This window comes from Natrix helvetica (genome assembly GCF_964273705.1).
Source record: "Natrix helvetica genome assembly, chromosome: 1".
Lineage (NCBI taxonomy): Eukaryota > Metazoa > Chordata > Lepidosauria > Squamata > Natricidae > Natrix > Natrix helvetica.
In genome coordinates this window covers 29,981,940-30,005,362 of record NC_138548.1, presented here as the reverse complement: position 1 = coordinate 30,005,362, position 23,423 = coordinate 29,981,940, and the positions used below count along the sequence as shown (strand labels likewise).

At 42.5% G+C, this 23,423-nt stretch overlaps 1 protein-coding gene across 7 annotated transcripts in view; it reads right to left on the bottom strand.

Annotated features, from left to right (window-relative positions):
• Positions 1 to 23,423, bottom strand: part of SLC35F4 (solute carrier family 35 member F4) — a 185,415-nt gene that overhangs the window by 43,490 nt on the left and 118,502 nt on the right. Inside the window, exons 1-2 of one of the 7 annotated variants that reach the window (XM_081933902.1) lie at positions 15,284 to 15,819; positions 1,263 to 1,451 (exon numbers count right to left, since the gene is read on the bottom strand). The exons of 1 other annotated variant lie outside the window; for it this stretch is intronic. In XM_081933902.1, coding sequence (XP_081790028.1) covers positions 1,263 to 1,451; positions 15,284 to 15,359 — 265 coding nt within the window. In that variant the 5' untranslated portion in view covers positions 15,360 to 15,819. Of the gene's footprint in view, positions 1 to 1,262; positions 1,452 to 14,484; positions 14,604 to 15,283; positions 15,820 to 23,423 lie in introns of those variants that run through there. 5 more of the 7 variants (XM_081933903.1, XM_081933901.1, XM_081933905.1 and 2 more) reach the window with 5 other exon arrangements.

Below are 23,423 nucleotides of genomic sequence, written 5' to 3'. Positions count from 1 at the left end.
CTCACTGTTAGAAAGGTTTTCCTTAATTTCAGGTTGCTTCTCTCCTTGATTATTTTCCCCCCATTGTTCCTTTTCTTGCCTTCTGGTGCTTTGGAAAATAAGTTGACCTCCTCCTCTTTGTGACAGCCCCTCAAATACTGGAATATTGTATCATGTCACTCTAATCCCTCTTTTCTCGAGACTAGACATACTCAATTCCTGCCACCATTCTCCATATTTTTTAGTCTCCAAGCCTTTAATCACCTTAGTTGCTCTTCTCTCCACTTTTTCCAAAGTCTCAAACTCTTTTTTGTAATGTAGTGACCAAAACTGGATGCAGTATTCCAGGTGTGGTCTTACTAAGGATTTATAAATCGATAGTAATACTTCACGTGTTTTTGATTCTATGCCTCTGTTTATGCAATTGTTGTATTAGCTTATTTGGTTGCCGCCACGTACTGCTGGATCATCTTTAAGCGATCATCCACTAGGACTTCAAGGTCCCTCTCACAGTTACTGTTTTTGAGCCAAAGTTGACCTAGTCTGTACTTGTACCTTTCATTGTTGTTGGTTTTCTTTTTTTGCCTGAGTGTAAAACCTTGCTTTTCTCCCCATTAATTTCATTTTCATTTTACTCAAGTCTTGTTGTGGCCAGCAGAGCTGGCAGCAGAGTCGGACAGTGAGGACGTTGGGGAGGAACATGGGCCAGTCCTGGAGGCTGGAGAAGGCTCAGACAAGGGCTCTGCATCAGAAGCAGAGATGGGGCCAAGGCCATCTGGCAGTTCTCAGCTGCCTTCGGAGCTAGACAGCAGTGAGCCAGAGGAACAACTGGAACCTGATCCCAGAGTGCACATGTGCAGAGCTGCCAGAAGAAAAGAACAGCTGAGGAATCAAGGTTGATTTGGGAGTAAAGCCACAGGTGGGCAGTGAATGGCCCCTCCCATAGGAAATAAAAGAGGAGCAAAAGGGGAATGGGCTTTTTCAGGAAACAATTTGTTCATTCGTTTCAGGAGTGTAAAGATCTGTCCATGAATCTCAGAGACTCTGTGCCAAGTTTGTCCTTGCGCAGCACTGCATTTGGAAAATATTTACATAGCAGCCTTCCAAGCTAGATAAGGTCTGTGATCATAACTTCATCTTTGAAAGACTGTTTACCAAGCCTTTGCTGAATGTGAATGAGAGGAATTCACATTAGTTTAATAAAAGGGGTTTTGTTGGGACCAGGAATCTGCTTCGTACTTTCTGGGGAAGCCTAGGTCAAAACAAGTCTATTGTAAGCCTACCTGATCTCTCCTGCCTCTCTCCTCTGCCGTGCCGGCAAAATCCAGAAGGACTTCGACTCTGCAGCTCTAGAATGGGAGCAGCAGAATCTTCAGCAGCAGATAAAGGGGAATGCTGCCTGCGGAGGCCAGTCTGCGTGCTGGGGCAGTTGGCTCCCGGCTTGCATCGGACGACAGAGGATCGGGAGGCACCTGAGAAGAAAGAGTTTGCATCAGTTTGGTGGGTAAACTTCCTAGAAGCAAGAGATGGGCAACTGACTCACATTTTGTTCTATCAAAACATCTTGAAGCATTAAAAGTTATGTGCAACTGAAAATAAAACCACTTGCTGCCTGGATGAAAGAAAATGCATTTTGGAGCAATGGAAAGCCAAAAATTATTTTCCCCCCTGCCTATCTATAAATGCGGTTAAATGATTACGTTAATGGAAGAATTTGAAAAGGGTTCTCAGATGCAACAGCCTTACTTGTTTCTGTAGATAAGAACCAATTAGAGGAGCATTCCCACAAATGCATGCAATTATTATATACATGACGGTCCATGCATTATAGAGTGTTGCGCATGCACAGCTGGTAAAGAAGTACACCATCCTAACCGACTTGATTTCTTTCCACTGTGGCAGTTAAGACTCCAAGTGGATGTTCAGATGAGGTTTTTCTGATGTATTTACAGCTGAAGTTACTCCATCTTCATAAGTAGCCTCGCAATAAAATTTCAGGTACTTACAACCACAAAATTTCTCTTGCTAAGTGAGACAGTCGTTAAGTGAAATTTGCCTTATTTTACAAATTTTCTCGCCACCGTTGTTAAGTGATCACTGCAGTGGTTAACTTGGCAACACGGTTGTAAAGTGAATCTGGTTTTCTCCTTTCCTCATTCCTGGCTTAGTCAGAAGGTCTGAAAAAGTGATCCCATGCCTGAAGGTCACTGCAATCGTCATAAACACGAGCCAGTTGCCAAGCATCCAAAGTCTGATCACATGACCATGGGAATGCTGCAACAGTAAGTGTGATAAACAGTCATTAGACTTTTTTTTCCAGTGCCATTGTAACTTTGAATGAACTAAATCAGGGGTGTCCAAACTTGGGAACTTTAAGACTTGTGGACTTAATTCCACAAGCTGGCTGGGGAATTCTGGGAGTTGAAGTCCACAAGTCTTAAAGTTCCCAAGTTTGGACACCCCTGAACTAAATGAACTGCGGTATGTCGAGGACCACCAGTATCAGGAATGCCAAAAGGGCTTTTTCAAGAAGCAACTGGACTTTCTTTGTTTTTCTTTTCAGATGTTTTGCTTCTCATCCAAGAAGCTTCTTCAGCTCTGACTGGATGGTGGGAAACAGAAGGGAAGGGAATGTTTTTCTTCAAAGAAAAATAAGAAAGTCCAGTTGCCTCTTGAAAAAGCACCTTTGGAACAACCATGAGCTGGATGACCGAGAAACTCCATAGACAGTATCAGGAATCAGTCTTGGAACACAAGACATGCAGAATGCTTTTTTTTTGCAATGTGTGAGCAATTGTGGAGGCACACACATTTAGGGTTAGTAGCAGGGATTCCATGGTAGAAGTTAGGGTTTCAGCTGCAACATCTTTCATTTGCTAACAATTGATAATTTTCTTTAAATGTTTAGGCCAACATCTCAGAACCATCCTGGCCTTGATCAGCATCATGATAATCAATTAAATTACTGAAACACTGTGAGCCAGCATTCCATGGAGATTTAATTCAAGAGTATCTTATAGTTTCCTGAGAATGCCAATCTTGAAGATAGCATTTCCCAGTCCCCCTTTGTAAAAGCGTCTCATAGAAGTCTTCTGTGAAGATCTGATTACACTCTGAAAATGACCAGATTGTTTTCTTCTCTTGAAAAATGAAATATCTTAGGGAATTGTTACACGACAACCTGTCTCCCTATTTCAAGGAAGGTAGCTACATCTTCTCAAATATGTTTTGAGGCTGTGGCTTATAGGAATGATTAGTTCTTTTGGATACATCCATCAGAATCACTTTCATACTGAAATTGAAAGCCTCATTCTATAGAAGGGTTTGTCATGTTCCAAGGCATGATGTTACAGGACCAATAGAGAGCACAGTAGTAAATAGTACACACTAGTCATATATTTGATGTTGGCAAATGTCACAATCATATTGCTGGGATTTAGCTATTCCTGCCAGGTAAAATACTTCACTTAACTCAGTGAATTCTAACTTTTTAATGCAAATGATGAATTTGGACTAAAATCTAGTTGCATCCTGACTTCTGATGGCTAAAAACATAACCTTCCCCTCTCATCTCGTAGTATGAATCCCTTGTCCACATTATTCCTTCTCGTTGTTTGAAAACCACAGTGCAAGCAGTCCTCAACTTACAACCATTCATTCAGTGACCATTCAAAGCTACAATGCAATGGACTTATGGCCATTTTCACACTTACGACTGTTGCAGGATCCCAGTGGTCATGTGATCAAAATTTGGATACTTGGCAACTGGCTTTTATTCATGACTGTTGCAGTGTGCTGGGGTCATAGAATCCCATTTGGCGACCTTCTGACAAGCAAAGTCAATGGGGAAGCCAGATTTATTTAACAATTGTGCTACTAACTAACTTAACAACTGCAGCAATTCACTTAACAACTGTGAAAATCAACCAGAAAAGTTGTAAAATGTGGCAAAACCCACTTAACAACCATCTCACTTAGCAACAGAAATTTGAGCTTAATTGTAGTCCTAAGGCAAGGACTATCTGCAGTATATCACGTAGAAAAGCAAAACAGAAATTACTCCTCTGACTAATTCTGCTCTATCCAGTCTGAGCAAATCTTTCAATCTTACTTAACTTAGAAACAGGGTAAAAACAGCTATTCTTAGTAAAGGCTGACTAAAAGGAGAAAATGTGAGAAAGCAGAGTCATACGAAGACTAGTGAGTAATCTCCTTTTTTCATTCAAAAGCTTTTGATTTTTAAAAAGGGAATGGCAAAACCAAAGTTACCTCTTTCCATCTAATATTATTGGAAATGCTTGCCAGGCAAATCCCCACCAAAATGATACCAAAAGCATTCATTTTTCAGATACTGAGTAAATTGAAGGCATATGATTTCATGCCTGTGATAAAACTGGAATCTGGACTACAAAAGTTTATAACCTATTTGCATCTTTGGGCTGTTAATGTACTATGAAAATATTTTGTTTTTGTTTTCCTGCTACAGACTAAGACAGCTACCTCTCTGCAATTCAAAATAATGCTGCTTCCTCTTCAACACTATTGTCTTTAAGTAATAGAGCTTAATGTAGCTTAGCTGTACTTGGATCTCACACAATACCCCAGCCTCATTTTTCCAATTCTCCCAAACATCTCTGGATTACATTTCAGCAATTTGGTAGCAAATTAGCATTTTTCGCAGTGCAATGCTTGGGAGGTTTAATACAACCTAGTTTTCTTTTCAAAAGAAAGAGTGGGATTTTTGCCTTTTGACATTGTAAGGTTTTTTTTTTAATCCCCTAAGCTTCCAGAGCAATACACATATCTGTTTTATATTAATGTACCAAACTTCCAAAAATAAAACTTAAAAACAGGTTGAACATTTTGGCTCACCGACAGCCTCTGCAAGCTGAAAAAAATTAAAAGGAAAGGACAACACATAAAAAATTATCTACCTCTGGCTTTGAATAATTCACTTTACAGGACTGGTGTGAAGTTAATGTGATGTGAGACTAAAAGGAGAAAACCAATGTTTTCTACCATGAGTATCCTAAAAGATGGGTGGAATTTAAATAGAAGATAGAACAACAAATGGTTCTTGAAAAGCTACACAGAACTGGACATGGCTAGATGAGGACCAGTACACTTCACGAGTCAAGAAGAGGACCATGAAAATATTTACAGACCCCTCGCATCCTGGACATAAATTGTTTCAACTCCTATCCTCAAAATGATGCTATAGAGCACTGCACACCAAGACAACTAGATACAAGAACAGTTTTTTCCCCTGAAGGCCATCACTGTGCTAAACAAATAAGTCCCTCACCACTGTCAAACTAAGGCTGCATTACTATTACTATTAGTCTTCTCATCATTCCTATCACCCATCTCCTCCCATTTATGACTACAGGACTGTAATTTTGTTGTTTATATCCTTATGATTTATATTGATATTGATTGTTTCCGGATTGCTTATTTGTACCCTATGACTATCATTAAGTATTGTACCTTATGATTCTTGATGAATGTATCTTGTATTTTTATGTACACATAAAAATATGCACCAAAGACAAATTGCTTGTGTGTCCAATCACATTCTATTCTATTCTATTCTATTCTATAAGGGACACTAACAAATAATAGCCTATCAAGCTGATAAAAAGGAGATTTAGAAAAGACATAAGGAAACAGTTCTTCACACAGCGTGTAATTAACCTGTGGAATTCATTACCACAAGACACAACAGCAGCTATTCAGTAGGCTAGACTGGAAAATGAAGACATGATAGCAAATCACTTCCTGGGACTTTATCTTTAGAATAAACAGTTACTACTCAAGAAATGGTCCTGTTGTGTGATCATTGTGTGTGTCATTGTTTGCCTCTGTAAGAGTTTATTTGCAAACCCTCCCCATCACAATTCCCGATGCAACAAAATATATTCATAACTGACAACACAGGTGGATTCTAAAGAAAACTTGGGTTTTTCTTACTTTCATTTTAAAAAAACAAAAGCAAGTAAAGCAAATTTAAAGTTGATCTGTAAAGAATGTTCACATAATTAAAAGAGACAGTTTGCATTTACACTGAGAATTGCAAAGATAGTGATACAGTATGAGCTTCGTGGGAATTCAGCTCAGGAGGAACTGGAAGCAATGAGAAAATGCAAGACTAACAGACACTGAACCAGTTGTCTGAGCTGTGTAGTTGTTCCCCCGCCCCTTTCACATATAGAACAATCTTAGATGCTTACAAATCCAGGACAAATGTTGCCAATCCTTTCCCGCCATCCCTTGTCTTCTATGTCCAAAACAGCAAAGGGCCTCCAGACTGCTTTTAGGAGATTGTCATTACTTTAGAGATTCTGATTTTTCTAGCAACCTTCTTCATTCATGTTTGAAGAGCAAGTGCTTATGAATATTTCATCATAGCTCCTAGAAAACCCGAGAAAACTCTTTCAACTACCCTAACCTAAGCTGTTGCAGGGATGTGCTCTCACCATCAAGGTAAACTACCATATTCCAGCACATTTTTCTAACTTTTCTTAGTCCTGTGCCCTCTATTACTCCAGGCCCTCTGGGAGTCACCTGGCAGTTTGTACTGACAATGAAAGTGTCACCAAGGCCAGAAAGACAGTTGACTTTTCAGTCACCCATCAGGAGCATAGAAAACTGATATGGACAATTTGCTTCCTGATTGTTCACAAACAGTTGGAATGGGGGCGCTTCTGCATGAAAAACACGATGTTATGTTCTCTCTGCTTAAGCCATTCATCTTGAAATTCTCTGGGGTTTCTGCTGTACAGTGTAACTCTTGATTTGCTTAACCTCATTTTGCTGAAGAACATAAAATAGATTGGTTTCATGCCACTCGGAAAACCATAAACAAGCAAACCACATGATGGCATAGTAGAGTGTAAATTTCAGCTACCGAGGCAGCCAATCTATGGACAGAAGGAGAGGCTTTCACAAAGTGTCTACAGATAATTCTCAATTTACGGCTGCAGTTGAGCCCAACATTTCTCTTGTTAAACAAGACAGTTGTTAAGTGAGTTTGGCTCCATTAGGTGAACCTTTCTTGCCACAGTTGTTAAGTTTTATCAAAATGTTTTATACTGTTTTTAGGGGGTTCTGGGAAGGGGGGGGATAACCAGACCAGGAGGGAAGCCAGCGCCAGACGAACAGGTGAGTCCAGGAAGGAAGTGAGCGGGGTGAGTGGGGAGAGGGAACAAGTTATTCCAGCAGAGGGTTGTTTTATTACAACGGTCGTGGAGAGGGGGGGATGCGAGGACAAGAAAAGATCGCAAGGTCGGTTGGGAGACCGTGGCTGCTGGCTATGCCTGCTGGCTACGCCCGGTCATTTGTACCAACCCCCGCAGCCTAGGTGGTCAGGAACTACAGAGCCAGGGCCTGAGGCTGATGCTCTGCAATGCAAGGTCCGTGACCAACAAGGCCCCCCTCATTAATGAGTTGATCTCAGAGGGGGAGCTGGACCTTGCAGGGATAACGGAGACCTGGTTGGGTCACGAGGGTGGCTTACCCCTCGTGGAAATGTGCCCACCGGGTTTCCGTGCATTCCATCAGCCTCGGGCCCTGGGTAAGGGTGGTGGGGTGGCGGTAGTTATACGGGATTGTCTAGAGCCGAGGGAGTTCACTGTTCCTCAGATACCCGGGTGTGAGTCGCTGGGTATGAAATGGGGCCCAGGGAGACAGTGGGGTCTGCTGATTGTATACTTGGCTCCTCGCTATACGTCAGCGGCCCTGCCCCAGCTCCTCGAGCTGGTCTCGGAGACGGCGGTTGAGATACCCAAACTTTTGGTTATGGGGGATTTCAACCTGCCGTCGATGGGAGCAGCGTCTGAGGTGGCTCGGGAGTTCATGGCTTCCATGACAGCCATGGGCCTGACCCAATTAATTCAGGGCCCCACACACGAAGGCGGCCACACACTGGACCTTGTCTTTGTATCTGAGCAGTGGACGAGTGATCTGGGAATAGGGGATTTAGATATTACGCCCCTGTCATGGTCAGATCACTCATGTCTCCGGCTGGACTTCCCTGGCGCTACCCTCCACTGCGAGGAGGCGGAGCCAGTTTGCTCAAGCTGGTACCGCCCCAAGCACTTGATGGAACCGGATAGGTTCCAGACGGAGCTTGGGCCATTACCTGTAGCCCTGACCCGCGCCCGGTCAGAGGACCTAGTCGACGCCTAGAATAGGGCGACGGCGGGGGCCTTGGACCGGGTTGCGCCTTTGTGACCTCTCCTACGGCAGCGACCCACCCGGGCTCCCTGGTACACCGAGGCGCCATAGGAGACGTCTAGAGAGCAGGTGGAGGTCCTCACGCTCCGAGTCTGACCGAACACAGGTAAGAGCCTATTTACGGACCTACCTTGTGGCATTGAGAGCGGCCAAACGTAGACATTGTGCCGCTCTCATTGCGTCTGCGGATAACCGCCCTGCCGCCCTGTTTAGGGTGACCCGCTCTCTCCTGTCGCAGGAGACGCGGGGGGCACCCTTGCAGGGAAGAGCAGAGGAGTTTGGGGAATATCTGCAGGACAAAGTCACTCAGATCCGGAGCGGATGCCCCCCCCCCCCAGTGGACCGGACGAGCCGTCAACAGTGAGTCTTGCGAGTCCACTCTGGGAGGAGTTTGACTCTGTTGCCCCCGAGGATTTAGACGGGTTGCGTGGACGGCTGCGACCCACCACATGTTCAATGGACCCGTGTCCCTCCTGGTTGGTACTGGCATCCTGGGAGGTGACGCGAGGCTGGCTTCTGGGCCTGGTGAACGCCTCATTGAGTGAGGGTTCCTTACCGACTGCCTTGAAAGAGGTGGTGGTGAGGCCCCTACTCAAGGGGCCTTCACTTGACCCAACGGAGCTAGCTAATTACCGTCCAGTCTCTAACCTCCCCTTTTTAGCGAAGGTTGTTGAGAATGTGGTGGCGCAGCAATTTCCACGTCGCCTGGATGAATCCATATATCTAGACCCACACCAGTCCGGCTTCCGACCTGGGCACAGCACAGAGACAGCCTTGGTCGCGTTAGTTGATGATCTCTGGAGGGCCAGAGATAGAGGTTGCTCCTCTATCCTGGTCCTATTAGACCTCTCAGCGGCTTTTGATACCATCGACCATGGTATCCTATTACGCCGGCTGGAGGGGATGGGAGTCGGAGGCACCGTTTTACGGTGGTTCGGCTCCTACCTCTCCGGCTGGATGCAATGTGTGTTGACTGGGGGGCAGAGGTCGACCCCGAGGCCACTCTCTTGTGGGGTGCCGCAGGGGTCGGTCCTCTCGCCCCTTTTGTTCAACGCATATGTGAAGCCGCTGGGTGAGATTATCCGTGGTTTTGGGGTTGAGTACCATCTGTACGCTGACGATACTCAGTTGTACATCTCAACCCCAAACCACCCCAAAGAGGCTGTCGAAGTGATGTCCCGGTGTTTGGAAGCTGTCGGGGTCTGGATGGGGGACAACAGACTCAAACTCAACCCCTCCAAGACCGAGTGGCTGTGGCTACCGGCACCTCGGTTCAGCCAGCTGATTCCATCACTGGCCATAGGGGGCGAACAATTGCCCCCTGTGGAATGGGCGCGCAATTTGGGCGTCCTCCTAGATGCCCGGCTGTCAATGGATGATCATGTGGCAGCCGTGGCAAGGGGGGCATTCCACCAGGTTCGCCTGGTGCGCCAATTGCGCCCCCTTCTGGACCGGGATGCCCTACGCACAGTCACTCATGCACTGGTGACGTCTCGCCTGGACTACTGTAACGCTCTCTACATGGGGCTTCCCTTGGGACGCGCCCGAAGACTGCAGCTAGTCCAGAACGCAGCCGCGCGGGTAGTCATGGGGAGTACTAGGTACTCCCACGTAACACCTCTCCTGCGTGAGCTGCACTGGCTGCCTGTAGTCTTTCGGGTGCGTTTCAAGGTTCTGATTACCATCTTTAAAGTGCTCCATGGCATAGGGCCTAGCCACCTGCGGGATCGCATCCTCCCACACACATCCCTGCGGCCAATTCGCTCTCACAGGGAGGGCCTCCTCCTGGTGCCGTCCACTAGGCAATGCCAACGGGCGACACCGAGGAGTAGGGCCTTCTCTGTGATGGGCCCAACCCTCTGGAATGACCTCCCCCCCGACATTAGAACCACTACTGACCTCCGCTCCTTCCGACAGAAATTGAAGACGCACCTGTTCCGACTGGCTGGTCTGGCATAATTTATAACGTCTACCTCCTGGCATACACATTTTTTACTGGTTTTTAGAGGGATTGTCTCTTTTAAATATAATCTTACATGTTATTGGGATTTTAAATTTTGTATATTCTAATTTATTTACTTAGCTGTACAGTTTTGCATATTTTTATCCTCCTCTCATATACGTATTTATGTATCTATTTATTATGTTTTAATTTGTTGTATTTTGATACGGACTGTACACCGCCCCGAGTCCCTTTCGGGAGAGGGGGTGGTCTATAAGCGCTAAGAAATAAATAAATAAATAATAAATAAGTGAATCACTGCAGTTGTTAAGTTAGTGGCAAAACCCACTTAAGAACTATCTCATTTAGCAACAGAAATCTGAGCTCAATTGTAGTCCTAAGTCGGCTGTTCCCCATTGACTTTGTTTGTCAGAAACTCACAAAAGAGAATCACTTGACCTTGGGACACTGCAACCATAATAAATACATGCCAGTTCACCAATTATCTGACTTTTGATCACATGACTATGGGGTGCTGCGATGGCCGTAAGTGTGAAAATTTTTCATAAGTCCCTTTTTTCAGTGCCATTGTAACTTTGAATAGCCACTAAATGAACTGTTGTAAGTCAAGGACTACCGGTAAAACAGAAATGTCTTTGCCCTGTCTCAATTTCCTGGATGAATTTTTGAGCCTGGCTTTTTCTGTGGCTATATATTTATATGTAGAAAAGGCAAATACTACTCATTCATCACGAAATCTCCAGAACCATAAAGCCTACAAACTTGAAATTTGGCACATATGTTCCTCTTGGCGTCTAGGTGCTCACTAAGAAAGGATTTGTTGAAATGACCATCAGATCATTAGTATTTTTATACAGTAATTAACACGCTCTCCTGCTAAGGAGTTCTACTCCCCCTCCCCACCTGCAAAGAACTCTGTTCCAACTGCCAGTTGCCTTATATTAACATACTCTGATGCTAAGGAGTTGGACATTCTACTCCCCATCCCCAACTAAAAAGGACTCTGTTCCAACTGCCAGTTGCCTCACATTCTATTATCTCAGTTCAAGCTAGCAGACATTCCATTCCTTCATTCAGGAGCGATCTGGATGTACTAAATGTCGGTACATCACCAAAATGTCTATGCCTTCCACCTATGGAACTGCTTCCAAACTCAAGGTGGCGGGAGTGATATTCCCTTATGTGTTTCAATCACCGACCCCCACTGAGCCAACAGATTGAACAGGAGTGAACCGGATTTCTCCTGTATTGCCTGATCGCATAATTTCATTGCGAAGCATGGGTATTCAGCTAGTGTATGTGTATACAACAAATGGGAAAGGAAAGGTCTTTTTTTACCTAAACTTAGTGACAGTTGCTTCATGAACATACAATTCATGTACTTTTCTTGGAAACAGTATGTAAGTAGTTTTCAAGGGTCTTTTTCTAGATACGTTTTACTTCCTACTCTAACTAATTATAAGTTTGAGTGAAGTACTTGGAAAAATAATTCCTAAAGGGCAAGCACATTGAGTTCTAAATCAGAACATAATCGAGCTATGTTGAGGAGAATGGTTGGTTGTCCTGTACAGCACAAGTTAAGCATGAACCAATAGTGTGCTATAGCTTCCAAAACAATCCTTTGAATCATTAGGCTGCATCAAGAAAAAATTCATGTTGAGATCATGGGAAGTAATAGTTCTATTTTGGTTGTGATGTACCTGGAATACTGTGTCCACAACAAGGATGTTAAAAGAACTGGAAAGAATGCAAAGAGCAACAACAGATGATAAGGGGCTTGGAGGTTAAAATCTGTAAAGAATGATTTTAAAAGCTGCAATTGTTTAACCTACAAAAGGGAAGGCTAAGGAGTAGGAAAGAAACACAGAACCTTTACAAAGAGAGATCTAAATTCAAAATAAGGAATAATTTCGTGAATGTGAGAATTATTCAGTAGTGGAACAGCCACCTTCTGAAAATATAGGGGCTCTGTCACTAGAGGTTTTCAAAGATTTGCCATTTGTCCAAGACAGTCAGAGAATGCCTACTCTGGACAGGGGGATGGGCCAGGAGACCAATGTAAAAGATGGCTTCCAGGCCTGACACAGGGCCATTTCCAGCACTATGGTTCTATTGGAATTTCATTAAAATGCACAGCCTTTCAAATTTATCTGATGTAAAAACACATTTCCCAATTTAAAGGTGACTTGTTGGCCAAAAAGCTCCAATTTCTGTCAGCACATTTCCCTCCTTTCTGGATGCTGCATACTTAAAGAAGACCTTTGTTTTGTGAATTAACCATTGGCTTATTTGGTCAGTAATGTATTTTGTAGTTCCTGGAGATTTTTATGGTAAAAGCAACAAAGAAGTTTCCTTGGTCCTTGGTATTATAGTCTTTATTATAGTACCTTGCCACAGATTCCAGTACAACTTATCTTTTAAACAAATTTATTAGGATCCACCCCAACAGGATAATCATGAATCAATGTAGACGGTCTCCTGTTTGAGCAGGGGGTTGGACTAGAAGACCTCCAATGTCCCCTCCAACTCTGCTATTCTGTTTTATGACAAGTAATTCCTTGAGTTATGGGTGCAGGTGAAGAAGATATGTAGCTGTGTTTATTTCTGTCCTTGTGGCCTGCCCTCACTTTTTTTTTTTCTATTTCTCCTGCTCCGATGCCTGACTGGCCACTGTTTGAAACAGTACACTCAGCTAAATGAGTATAAGCTAAGTCTGATCTAGCAAGCAATTGCTGGCATCACTGTGCTAATTCTTGCTAGTCTGCCCATCAGACCAAGAAATTAGCAGAGTCAGACATAAACAGCACAGTTCAAATGGAGAAAAGACTGAGGATCCTTGCAGCACACAATTTGTGCTTCTGTTTGTTTTTTTTATTTCTACATAAAATCTTTAAATTACACAATCTGGGTTATATTGCAGAGATGCTATAAGGGCCAATTTATTTAACAACTTTAAGACTACTCTATTTAAGAAGTCTAATGGTTTTTTAATGCCATTTTATCATTTAAAAGTCTTAACATTTACTTGGAAGCTATCAAACGTTACCAGTCCAAAAGGTTCAGCTAATAAAGTTATTTAGGTTGACTCAGCCTTCCATCTTTCCAAGGTGGGTAAAATGAGGATCCAGATTATTGGGGGCAATATGCTGACTCTGTAAACCACTTAGAGAGGGCTGTAAAGCACGGTGAAGCGGTATATAAGTCTATGTGTTATAGTGCTCTTGCTATTATTTCTTCTTCTAAGTCCTGATCAAGCTTGTGCCTCTTCTGAGAAATCACAACCCTTGGAGCAACAGCAAGCAAGACCCTGCCTGCATTTTACTGACCTTAAATAAAGCAGGACCCCATATAATAATGCAACATAAGAAGGAAGAATTAAATCACAATCATCATGAACTTTAAAAATCAAACCCCATCTTAAAACTCAAGACCAAAACTAACCCGAGACCTTTCATATCTAGTGTAAGTATGATGCGCATTTGTTTTAATCAGACATAACATGGAACCCTACAATTATTATTATTCTGGAAGAATGTTGGAACTATGCTTTTTTCCCCCCACCTTCTGTGAACAATACAGATTACTCAGTTATCTCTTTGCTTTCAGCAAATCATTGCTTGCCATACAAATGAACTAGCTAGGAGTTGTGCTTGTCACCAAAAATAAATAAAATCAATGCTGTAAACCAGACTCTGTTTCTAGTTTGAACTGGAAGTATCCTGAATGACTCTGTGGCACCCATGCTGGTGAACAAGTTCAGTTTTAATTATCACGATTACAAGTGTGCTGATGACTCAAAATTTATATATTTACCTTCCTGGACTTTAGCAAAACTTTGTTCCCTGCTTGATAAATAATTCTGCGTGTATGTCTTCGTTCTGATGAAGAACTAGCTCAAGTTCCTTCCTATGTGCTAGACTTTCTTTGCTTTCCTGAATGTTAAGATTTTAAAAAACAAAGTTTACATAAGCTTCTCTCACTAAATTTGAATACAGACCTCCCTGGTCCAAGCATCTTTGGTATATATGCTTTCCGCCCTACTTCACATCCTCTGGGAAAATCAATTTTAACTTCAGCCACGAGGGAATCCTGTGGATTATGAGTTCTGTACTACATTTATGTAAATCCACCAAGTCATCTTATATTTAGGCTCTCTAGAAAATTGCAAATGGTACTCACTGTTGTAGCAATTACAGTCAAGGGACCTTGCCACGGATAGGGGAGCAACTTTAAAGGGGAAAATGGATCCCTGAGCAAAAACAATACCAACTTGATCCTACACCAAAAGCCCATCTATGAATACAAACCCATCGTCAGTAATTGCCAACACTGCTTTAAGTGATATTTGACTGCCTCTCTTGCTGTCAAAATTGCTCAAATCTCTGGTAGCTGGAATTGGAGGACATTCCTCCTTCAGAGAAGTCTGCAACTCTGTGATAAAAAGAGCAGTGAGAGGACTAATATGCATAACCAATAGACACACCTGCAAACAGGTGAAACAGAAAGTACCTGAAGGATGAAATCTCCTCCCTGAGTAATTGCCTGCCTTCATATTTAGAACCGCATTAAAGTCATTGATTCCTGTGTTGTTGAAGGAAGACGTCTTGGTTCCCACCCCCCCTTCAAATTCATGCTATTTTAAACTACGAACCCTCCAAATAAGCAGCTAATCCTTGGAGACTGTCGTGACACAATCCAGCATTTCAAACAGAGAAAAATGGAAAGATTTTATACTGAAATACTATTGGATGACTGGGTGAGCTGGTTTACCACTTTGCAAACTAACAATGAAAGGCAACCAACTTTTCCTCCCTCAGCTGAATCTCTTCCCCCCCATAAAACAGTTTTTATACACCATAAAAACCAGACATTAGGGGGCTGTTAATCCCAATTTTTTTTTAAAAAAATATTTTAGTTACATTTTCAAACATTTTACAAATGGTTATCTTTCAAAGGAAGAGATGGGCTGAAAAAGAAAAATGGAAAGAGAGAGAGAAAGAGAGAGAGAGAGAGAGAGAGAGAGAGAGAGAGAGAGAGAGAACAGAATGGCAGTTAATCCCTTTCTTTAGGTAAGATAACACAGGAGGAAAATAAAATTGCGTTTACCGTCTGATCTAGATGAATTTAATGTGGAAAGACTGAAAGGTTCTAACGGTGCCACTCTCGATGTATGTTTCTTCATTCTCTGGAAACGTCCGCTCGCAGATGTTATGGTCTCTTCTCCGCATTTTCCCTCCACATTGTTTTTGGTTGCCCCCCCTCCCCCCCAATATCAAAAGGTACCTCTCTGTTGTGTCTAGAGACAAGATGCTGTTCGGAAGATGCTGCAGCAAGCTTGGAGGGCAGATCTGCTGTTTCCCCGGGAAACCATTTGCAACACATGCAAACAATGCTTGACCTCAAAGCCAATACTTTTCTCTTGCATTCGGTGTCGGTCTGACACGGCCGGCAGTTCAGAAAACAATACCCTACACGTATTGCCAAATACACCTTCCTTCAACTTCTAAGACGGAGTAAACTCCTCCTGAAAGCCAGCACCTTTTGGCATGTTCCTCTCTATGCCCACAAATCAGGCACACAATCCTTTGGCAACAACAGCAGGGAAAGATGCAATACAGTACAATTTACTGGTACTTCGTGCTACGGAAACGTATGAGAGGTTATGTGGGCTGCATCTACTAAACTTGCAAACCTTTCTCTGGTCTAATACTGGTGGTGGGGGAGGGAAAGTGGGGAAGGCTTCCTGCTGCTTAGTCAAATATAATGGGATGGGAGGGAAATCTTGAAAACCAGCACTGCATCAAAAATCAGCTAACTGGGTACTGAGAGGGATCTCATAACGTGAAATAAACCCCTCTGAGTTTTCAGCTTAGCAGATTTTTTTTTTCAGGGAAAGCCAAAACAAGCCCTTTATTTAAAAAGGGGGGGAGGGCTAAATAATCATAAAAAGTATGATTAAGTACAAAGAACTAGAGGAGTTTCTGATTCTCTCAATTGTACGAATACAAATGACCACTAGCAAAGGTAAAAATGTGTAAGGGAAAAAAAGAGCAAACCATTTCTTTCCAACAGGGAGTTCAGGAACCATGTATGATTCTCACCACCACAGCTAGTCTCCTGCAAGTTTACCTTTACAACAATAGCAACAGCACATAGACTTATACACCGCTTCACAGTGCTTTACAACCCCTCTCTAAGTGATTTACAGAGACAGCATGTTGCCCCCATCATCTGGGTCTTCATTTTACCAACCTTGGGAGGATGGAAGGCTGAGTCAACCTGAGTCGGTCTGGTTTGAAGGAATCGAACTCCTGACACTGTGCGAGCAGAGTTAGCCAGCAATACTGCACTCTAACCACTGTGCCACCACAGCTCTTACAATACTGTCAGATAGGTCAATGACGGTCAGTACTGAATCAAGGTCATCAAGCAAGCAAGGTTTTACATGTCTGCATATCCAACATGGTACCAGTTCAGCAACCCTTCTTTTAAGTACAGATAATCCTCGACTTACAACAGTTCATTTAGTGACTGTTTGAAGTTACAATGGTACTGAAAAATGACTTGTGACAGTTTTTCATCCTAGTGGCTGTTGCAGCATCCCCTGATCACATGATCAAAAATTGGACACTTGGCAACTGACTCATATTTATGATGGTTGCAACGTCCCGGGGACATGTGATCAGCTTTTGTGACCTTTTGACGTGCAAAATCAACAAGGAAGCCAGATTCACTTAACAACCGTGTTACAGTCTTAGCAACTGCAGTGAGTCATTTAACAACTGTGGCAAGAAAGGCCATAAAATGGGACAAAATTCACTTAACAAATGTCTCGCTTAGCAATAGAAATTTTGGGCTCTATCGAGGTCATAAGTCAAGGATTACCCATACTTTTAATTCATAATTCATGATATGGGAAATTAGCAAACTATTTCAAAATTAGCCGTAAAATGTTTCCAGGCCCACATAAATCCCACATACTCTTAGGGGAAAAAAGAATAACTGCTGTCTAGTTTTTGTTTGGAAATGAGTCCATATGTTCTGGATAAAGGCAAACATTAGCTGAGATGGTAAAAAGCAACCTGGGAAATTAGAGCAAAGAAAACTCATAATTTGTTCATGCTTGCCATGGCCATAATTTAGGGTTGTAAAATACCTTCAACATTACAAATACACCTGAACAGAAATTTAAACTCAAGTTTCCATGCCTAGTTAAAAACCTTTGCTACCCTACAAACACAACCAATGCTCAATTTCTTGGAAGAAAATACCATTGAACTATATCCACATCTGCCAGGGTTTCTGTAATACACAACAGAGCCTGCTGCAATGGCCAGATGGACAATATGAACACTCTACACCAGAGGTGTCAAACTCAAGGCCCGGGGCCGGATCTGGCCCATGGGGTGCTTAGGTCTGGTCCACAGGGCCGCCCTGGAAACAGCAAAGGATTGGCTCGCGGTGCCTCTGCCAGTGAAAATGGAGCTCAGGAGGGCCGCATGCGCCCCTCCCAAGCTCTGTTTACGCTGGCAGAGGGTTGCAGGAGGCCGTCACAGCTGAAAATGGAGCTCAGGAGCCCATTTTCTCTGGCAGAGCACTTGGGCCCCAGACACGAGTGACGTTGAGCTGGCCACACCTCCCATGTCCACTCCGGCTCCCCAAGGTCAAACACAACTCTGATGCAGTCCTCACTGAAATCAAGTTTGACACCCCTGCTCCACACACATCAAATTTCCCAGTCATATGTCCTTTTGGTTTAGTCACAGTTATTGGTGTTGAATTGCATATTTCACACATCCATTTCTTATATTCCAATTGGGTATCCTCCAGAGGTTTATGGCACTACATCTAACAGTGTTCAAAGATTATGAGAATTATGGTTTAAAATATCTGGAGGATATGAGGTTGGAGAAGACGTGGTTATGACTGCACTTTCCATACAACAGCCTTCTCCATTTTGGGGTCCACCTACATGTGCTAGACTTCAAATTCAATAATCTCCAAGCAATATGGTCCAAGGCCAGGCTAACATGAAATATATGGTTCAAACTATCTGAAGGGTACTAAATTGGAAACAGTGGTTCTATATATTTTTTTGAGAATTTTTTTTAATTTTTTATTCTTTTACATAGCATTTTAAGTATACATTCACATAGTTGTTATTCTTCTATACATTTATCATTCTTATACATTTATTATTTCATTTAATGGGTTATAATATACAATTTGGGTTCCTTTATTTACCATCCCTTCTTCCTGTTGTAGCACCACCTCATTTTTCCTTTCTTTTCTCCCTCCCTTCCTTCTCTACTTTCTTCCTTTTTCCTCTCCTTCCCCTTCCTTCTTCCCTTGCCTTTCTCTCGCTCCTCCTCTTCCACTTCCTACCCTCTTTCCTTCTCTTCCTCTCCCTTCCATCCTCCTCTCCTTGCCTCTTTCTTCTTTCCCCCATCTTCCTTTCATGTTCTCCTCCTCTCTCTCTTTCTTTTCTATTATTGTAGGTGTCTCTTTCCGGCCTCAGTTTATATTTCCTTGGGATGGTATTTCCACAGACCCAAATATAATTTGATATCATTTATTATTCCCTTACCTTTGCTAATCTATCCTAGCTATATTTTCCTCCCCTTTATATCTCGCTTTTAGCTATATACTTATATATTTAATATTTTCTTTTCTGTTTTCCCCTTCTCCCCCTCTCCCCTTTTCCATTTAACAGTGCCTCATCTGGGTTCTATATCTTCTCCCTATTTTCTTTTCTAGTTCCCTTTCTCTGGCCAATCATAGAAACTTCCCTATATAGAAACATAGAAAAAAACAAGGTTGTTTTTTTTATCTATCAGGAAGTAGTTTCCAATGGCATGCTTTTCTAAGAAAGTTCACACAAGACTCTGTATTTCAGGAGAAAATAATGGGATTGATTTTCAGATAAATCTAAACTGCCCTTTCTTAAGAGCGATATTGAGCCAGCCACCCCAAAGTGTTATTTATGTCAACTCCTGTTGCTGTGTGTTACATTTAATGATAGGGAAGAGGTTCAGGGATGTTCTGCTTTGTGTCAAAATAACCAGATTGGTTTTGCACCTCCTGACTAGGGCAGGAGAAAGAGACTTTTCTTGTGTCCTCCCCACCCCACCCCACCAATGCAACAAAATGTTGTGCCATTCTGTCAACTTCACACAATGTAACTAGCAATCATATTTAAAGCAACTAAGACTAACTGGTTAACTTTATAAACTAAAATCCATTTTATCAGATGCATTGTCCTAAGCCTTAATCAATTGGATAAGTTCATAGGTCTGTGGAGGCGTGGGTGGGGGTTGTAAAGAGGGGGGGAAGCGGAGAGAGGAGAGAGAGAGGAGAGAGAGACAGAGAAAGAGGAGAAAGAAAGAAAAGAGGATGAAGAGAGAGGAGACAGAGAAAGGGGGGGCGAGAGAGAGAGAGAGAGAGAGAGAGAGACAGAATTCACATATGAATTGGGAGAGGCCAATTAACAGTGTGCCTTAAAGATTCTAGCAAACATACTTTTCAATAAAATATACAAAAGAAAAGAAAAGAAAAAAGTTACTTCAAGGATTTCTGGCTAGTTTTAGGTCAGGTTTCTACTGTGAAACCCCTCTGCCTCATTCACAGAAGTTTTTTAGAGGCTTCAGTGAAAGTTGTATTCCATTTGCAGTCCTCCCACACTTTTTCCACACTACCAACTTCACTCCTAGTTTTATATATACATTTTACAAGTTGTCTTCATCTCCTCCTCTTCCTCCTCCTCCTCTTCCTCCTCCTCCTCCTCCTCCTCCTCCTTCTCCTCTTCTTCTGGAAGGTAAGGCATGCTAAGAGTTCACTAGATCATCTCATCCTTCTGCCTTTACTATGCAGAAAATATAATCACAAGAGCCATCTAGCCTCTATTTAACACCTCCCAAGGCACTTTCTTCCATTATTCACCAGAAAAATTAGGAAATTGTGTTGTGTACAATAGTTGCATTGTAAATTATAAGAGAGTAAATGATAGTTGGACATGAGAAAAATTAGGAAATTTACTTAATTTTTAATATAGTAAATATAACTCATATAAATCAAAGCTCTTTTGGGGTCCTCTATCATTTGTCAGAGTTCCAAATATCATCCAAAATTAAATCAGAGTCCAAGGCAGAACTTTCCTCAAACTTCCAATTTATTAAGAGAGACATGTTGAAACATCTGTGGAAACCCGAATCTGAAAGATTCCGGGGTTTCCCACCCAATTGAAAGTTCATGATCTTGCCCCCCACACCCCCAAGTCCATCACATGGTCCAATCTTCCACTGCCATGCTGGCAATTCCACCCATCCACTTCCCGGTCAGGTGCAGAGGTGCAGAGACAAAGAATGACCTTGGGCTTCTAGAATGGAATGTTTTATTTTGACAACAACATCCTACTCCCACTCCCAATTCCCCACTAATGAAACAGCATAATAAAATAAGAGAGAGTGTGGCAGGCCAAAGATCCTAAAAGGAGTATGATTGGAGGCCCGACATCATTTTTAAACGTGGGAAGGGGTTCTGAGGGGAAAAAGTTTCAGAAATACTATTATAATTTATAGCTGCCCTTGGGAAAGGAGAAAGATTGAGTGAGCCATTAAGAGAGGTCTTATAGATTTTGATATTGTCTATGGAGATTCTCAGTCATCCGGGTCATAGTTGTCTCAAAGGTGCTTTTTTCAAAAGGCAACTGGACTTTTTTTTCTTTTTTTTGAGGAAGAAGATAATGTTATATAAAAGTGCATATAGTCAAGGCTACGGTCTTTCCAGTTGCAATGTATGGTTGTGAAAGTTGGATCATAAGAAAGGCTGAGCGCCAAAGAATTGAGGCCTTTGTACTATGGAGAAGACTCCTGTGAGTCCCTTGGACTGCAAGGCAATCAAACGAGTCAGTCCTAGGGGAGATCAACCCTGACTGCTCTTTAGAAGGCCAGATCCTGAAGATGAAACTCAAATACTTTGGCCACCTAATGAGAAGGAAGGACTCACTGGAGAAGAGCCTAATGCTGGGAAAGATTGAGGGCAAAAGAAGAAGGGAACGACAGAGAATGAGGTGGCTAGATGGAGTCACTGAAGCGATAGGTGTGAGCTTAAATGGACTCCAGAGGATGGTAGAGGACAGGAAGGCCTGGAAGAATGTTGTCCATGGGGTCGCGATGGGTCGGACACAACTTCGCAACTAACAACAGCAACAAATAATAATAATAATGTTTTGCTTCTTATCCAAGAAGCTTCATGTGTTGGGATGTTGTGGGGAATGGAAGGATTTTTTTAGTAGAAGGTGAGACAGAGGGAAGGTTGGACAGGTTTTCAAGGTTCTATTATTCAACATTCCTGTAATCTTTGCTGTGCTCATTTCTTGGCCTTGAAGGGCTACATCAAACTTGAAAACAGCCTCCTATGTGAGTTTGCATGAAGAACCAAATTATCAGTGATATAACATTTCATAATGGGAAACATGTATGCACAATCATGGCTATGTTTCCACATCATGCAAAGATGCTTTGTCCTCCCAGACCAGTAAGTTTTAGGCCATGTTTCACAAACCATAACTAACTACATTCAGTTGAAGGCAAAGAAATGGTAATATTTTTTTTTTCTGAAGTTCAGTTGCATAGTTCCTGCTTTTGTTTTATCTCACTTTTTAGAAGTTAGAAGTTTGGGGGCACACCAAACAAGTCAAGAATAAGAAAAGAAATTAAAAACAAACCATATCTCTTTCATATATTAAACCACTGTGGCATTTTGGTATATTAATCAAAGTGTTAAATCTTAAACCCATTCAGTTAGCCAGAGAACATCAAAAATGAAAAAGCATATTGAGGGTTAACATGTTATGTGGAACAAACGTAAAATTAAACACCACGTTCCTATGTCTTCCTTCTTTTCTTCCCTCTTATGCTAATTTCTTGCTTTGCATCCTAATTTAGAACATCTTCCAACTGGCTGTTTTGTTTGACCCAACAAAGTGGTAAAACACATTAGAAGACAAATAGATGATTTCAAAACAGCTAGATAAGTTCAATGGTTCAAATGTAAAGTCCTGCACCAAAGGCGGATTCCGGCAGTCACTACTGCTGGTTCATTCGTGGATGTGCTGCTTGATGCATGCTGCACGCACATGCGCAGTAGAATAAAAATTGGCCTGTGCATGCGCAGAAGCAAAAAATAAGATGGCAGTGCCAGCGGCAGCCCCCAGAGAACTGGTTCAGGGGCAAGGCAGTCCTGGGTCGCTGCCAGTTCCAGCGACCCAGGCCACCAAACCACTACCAGTTCAGCCAAACCAGTCCGAAATGGTAGGTACCCACCACTGTCCTGCACCCATGGAGGGGGGGATGAAAGGTATAAATATAGGCTGGGGAAGACCTAGCGTGCCATTAATATATGTGAAAAGATGTTCTATAACTGCAAGTTGAATATTTTTTTGAGTCTATGAACCAATAGTGTGATGTAGATACCAAAAAGATAAACACATTTGGGGAACAATAAAGGAGAATATTTGTAGCTCAGGGTTGAAATGAAGGGACCTTGGTGCTCTCAGAGCTTGCTTGCTCAGAGAGCGCTAAGGACCCCATATCTAGTGATGTTCAACAGCAGATAAGGTCCAGATGAAGTAACTATCACATTTAACTTTGCATTGGCCAAGCCCCACTTGGAGCACTGAGTGTTCTTACACAAAGGAGGAGTTAGTTCTTCTTCATGTTCTCTTGTCCTGAATGGCAGGTTCAGAACCAATGAATTGAAACATTAGGGAGAGACATTAACGAAGGATCTCTTAATCCTAAGGGGAGTCAACCAATAGATTAGGTTCCCTCATGAAGTGGTATGTTCCCCTTCACTGGTGGTCTTCAAACAGAGATTTAATAGCCATCTGTCCAAAATGCTTCAGCAATACAATACAATACAATAGCAGAGTTGGAAGGGACCTTGGAGGTCTTTTAGTCCAATCCCCTGCCTAGGCAGGAAACCCTATACCATTTCAGACAAATGGCTATCCAACATCTTCTTAAAGACTTCCAGTGTTGGGGCATTCACAACTTCTGGATGCAAGCTATTCCACTGATTAATTGTTCTGTCATGAAATTTCTCCTCAGTTTTAAGTTGCTTCTCTCCTTGATTAGTTTCCAGCCATTGCTTCTTGTTCTACACTCAGGTGTCCTGGAGAATAGTTTGACTCCCTCTTCTTTGTAGCAACCCCTGAGATATTGGAACACTGCTATCATGTCTCCCC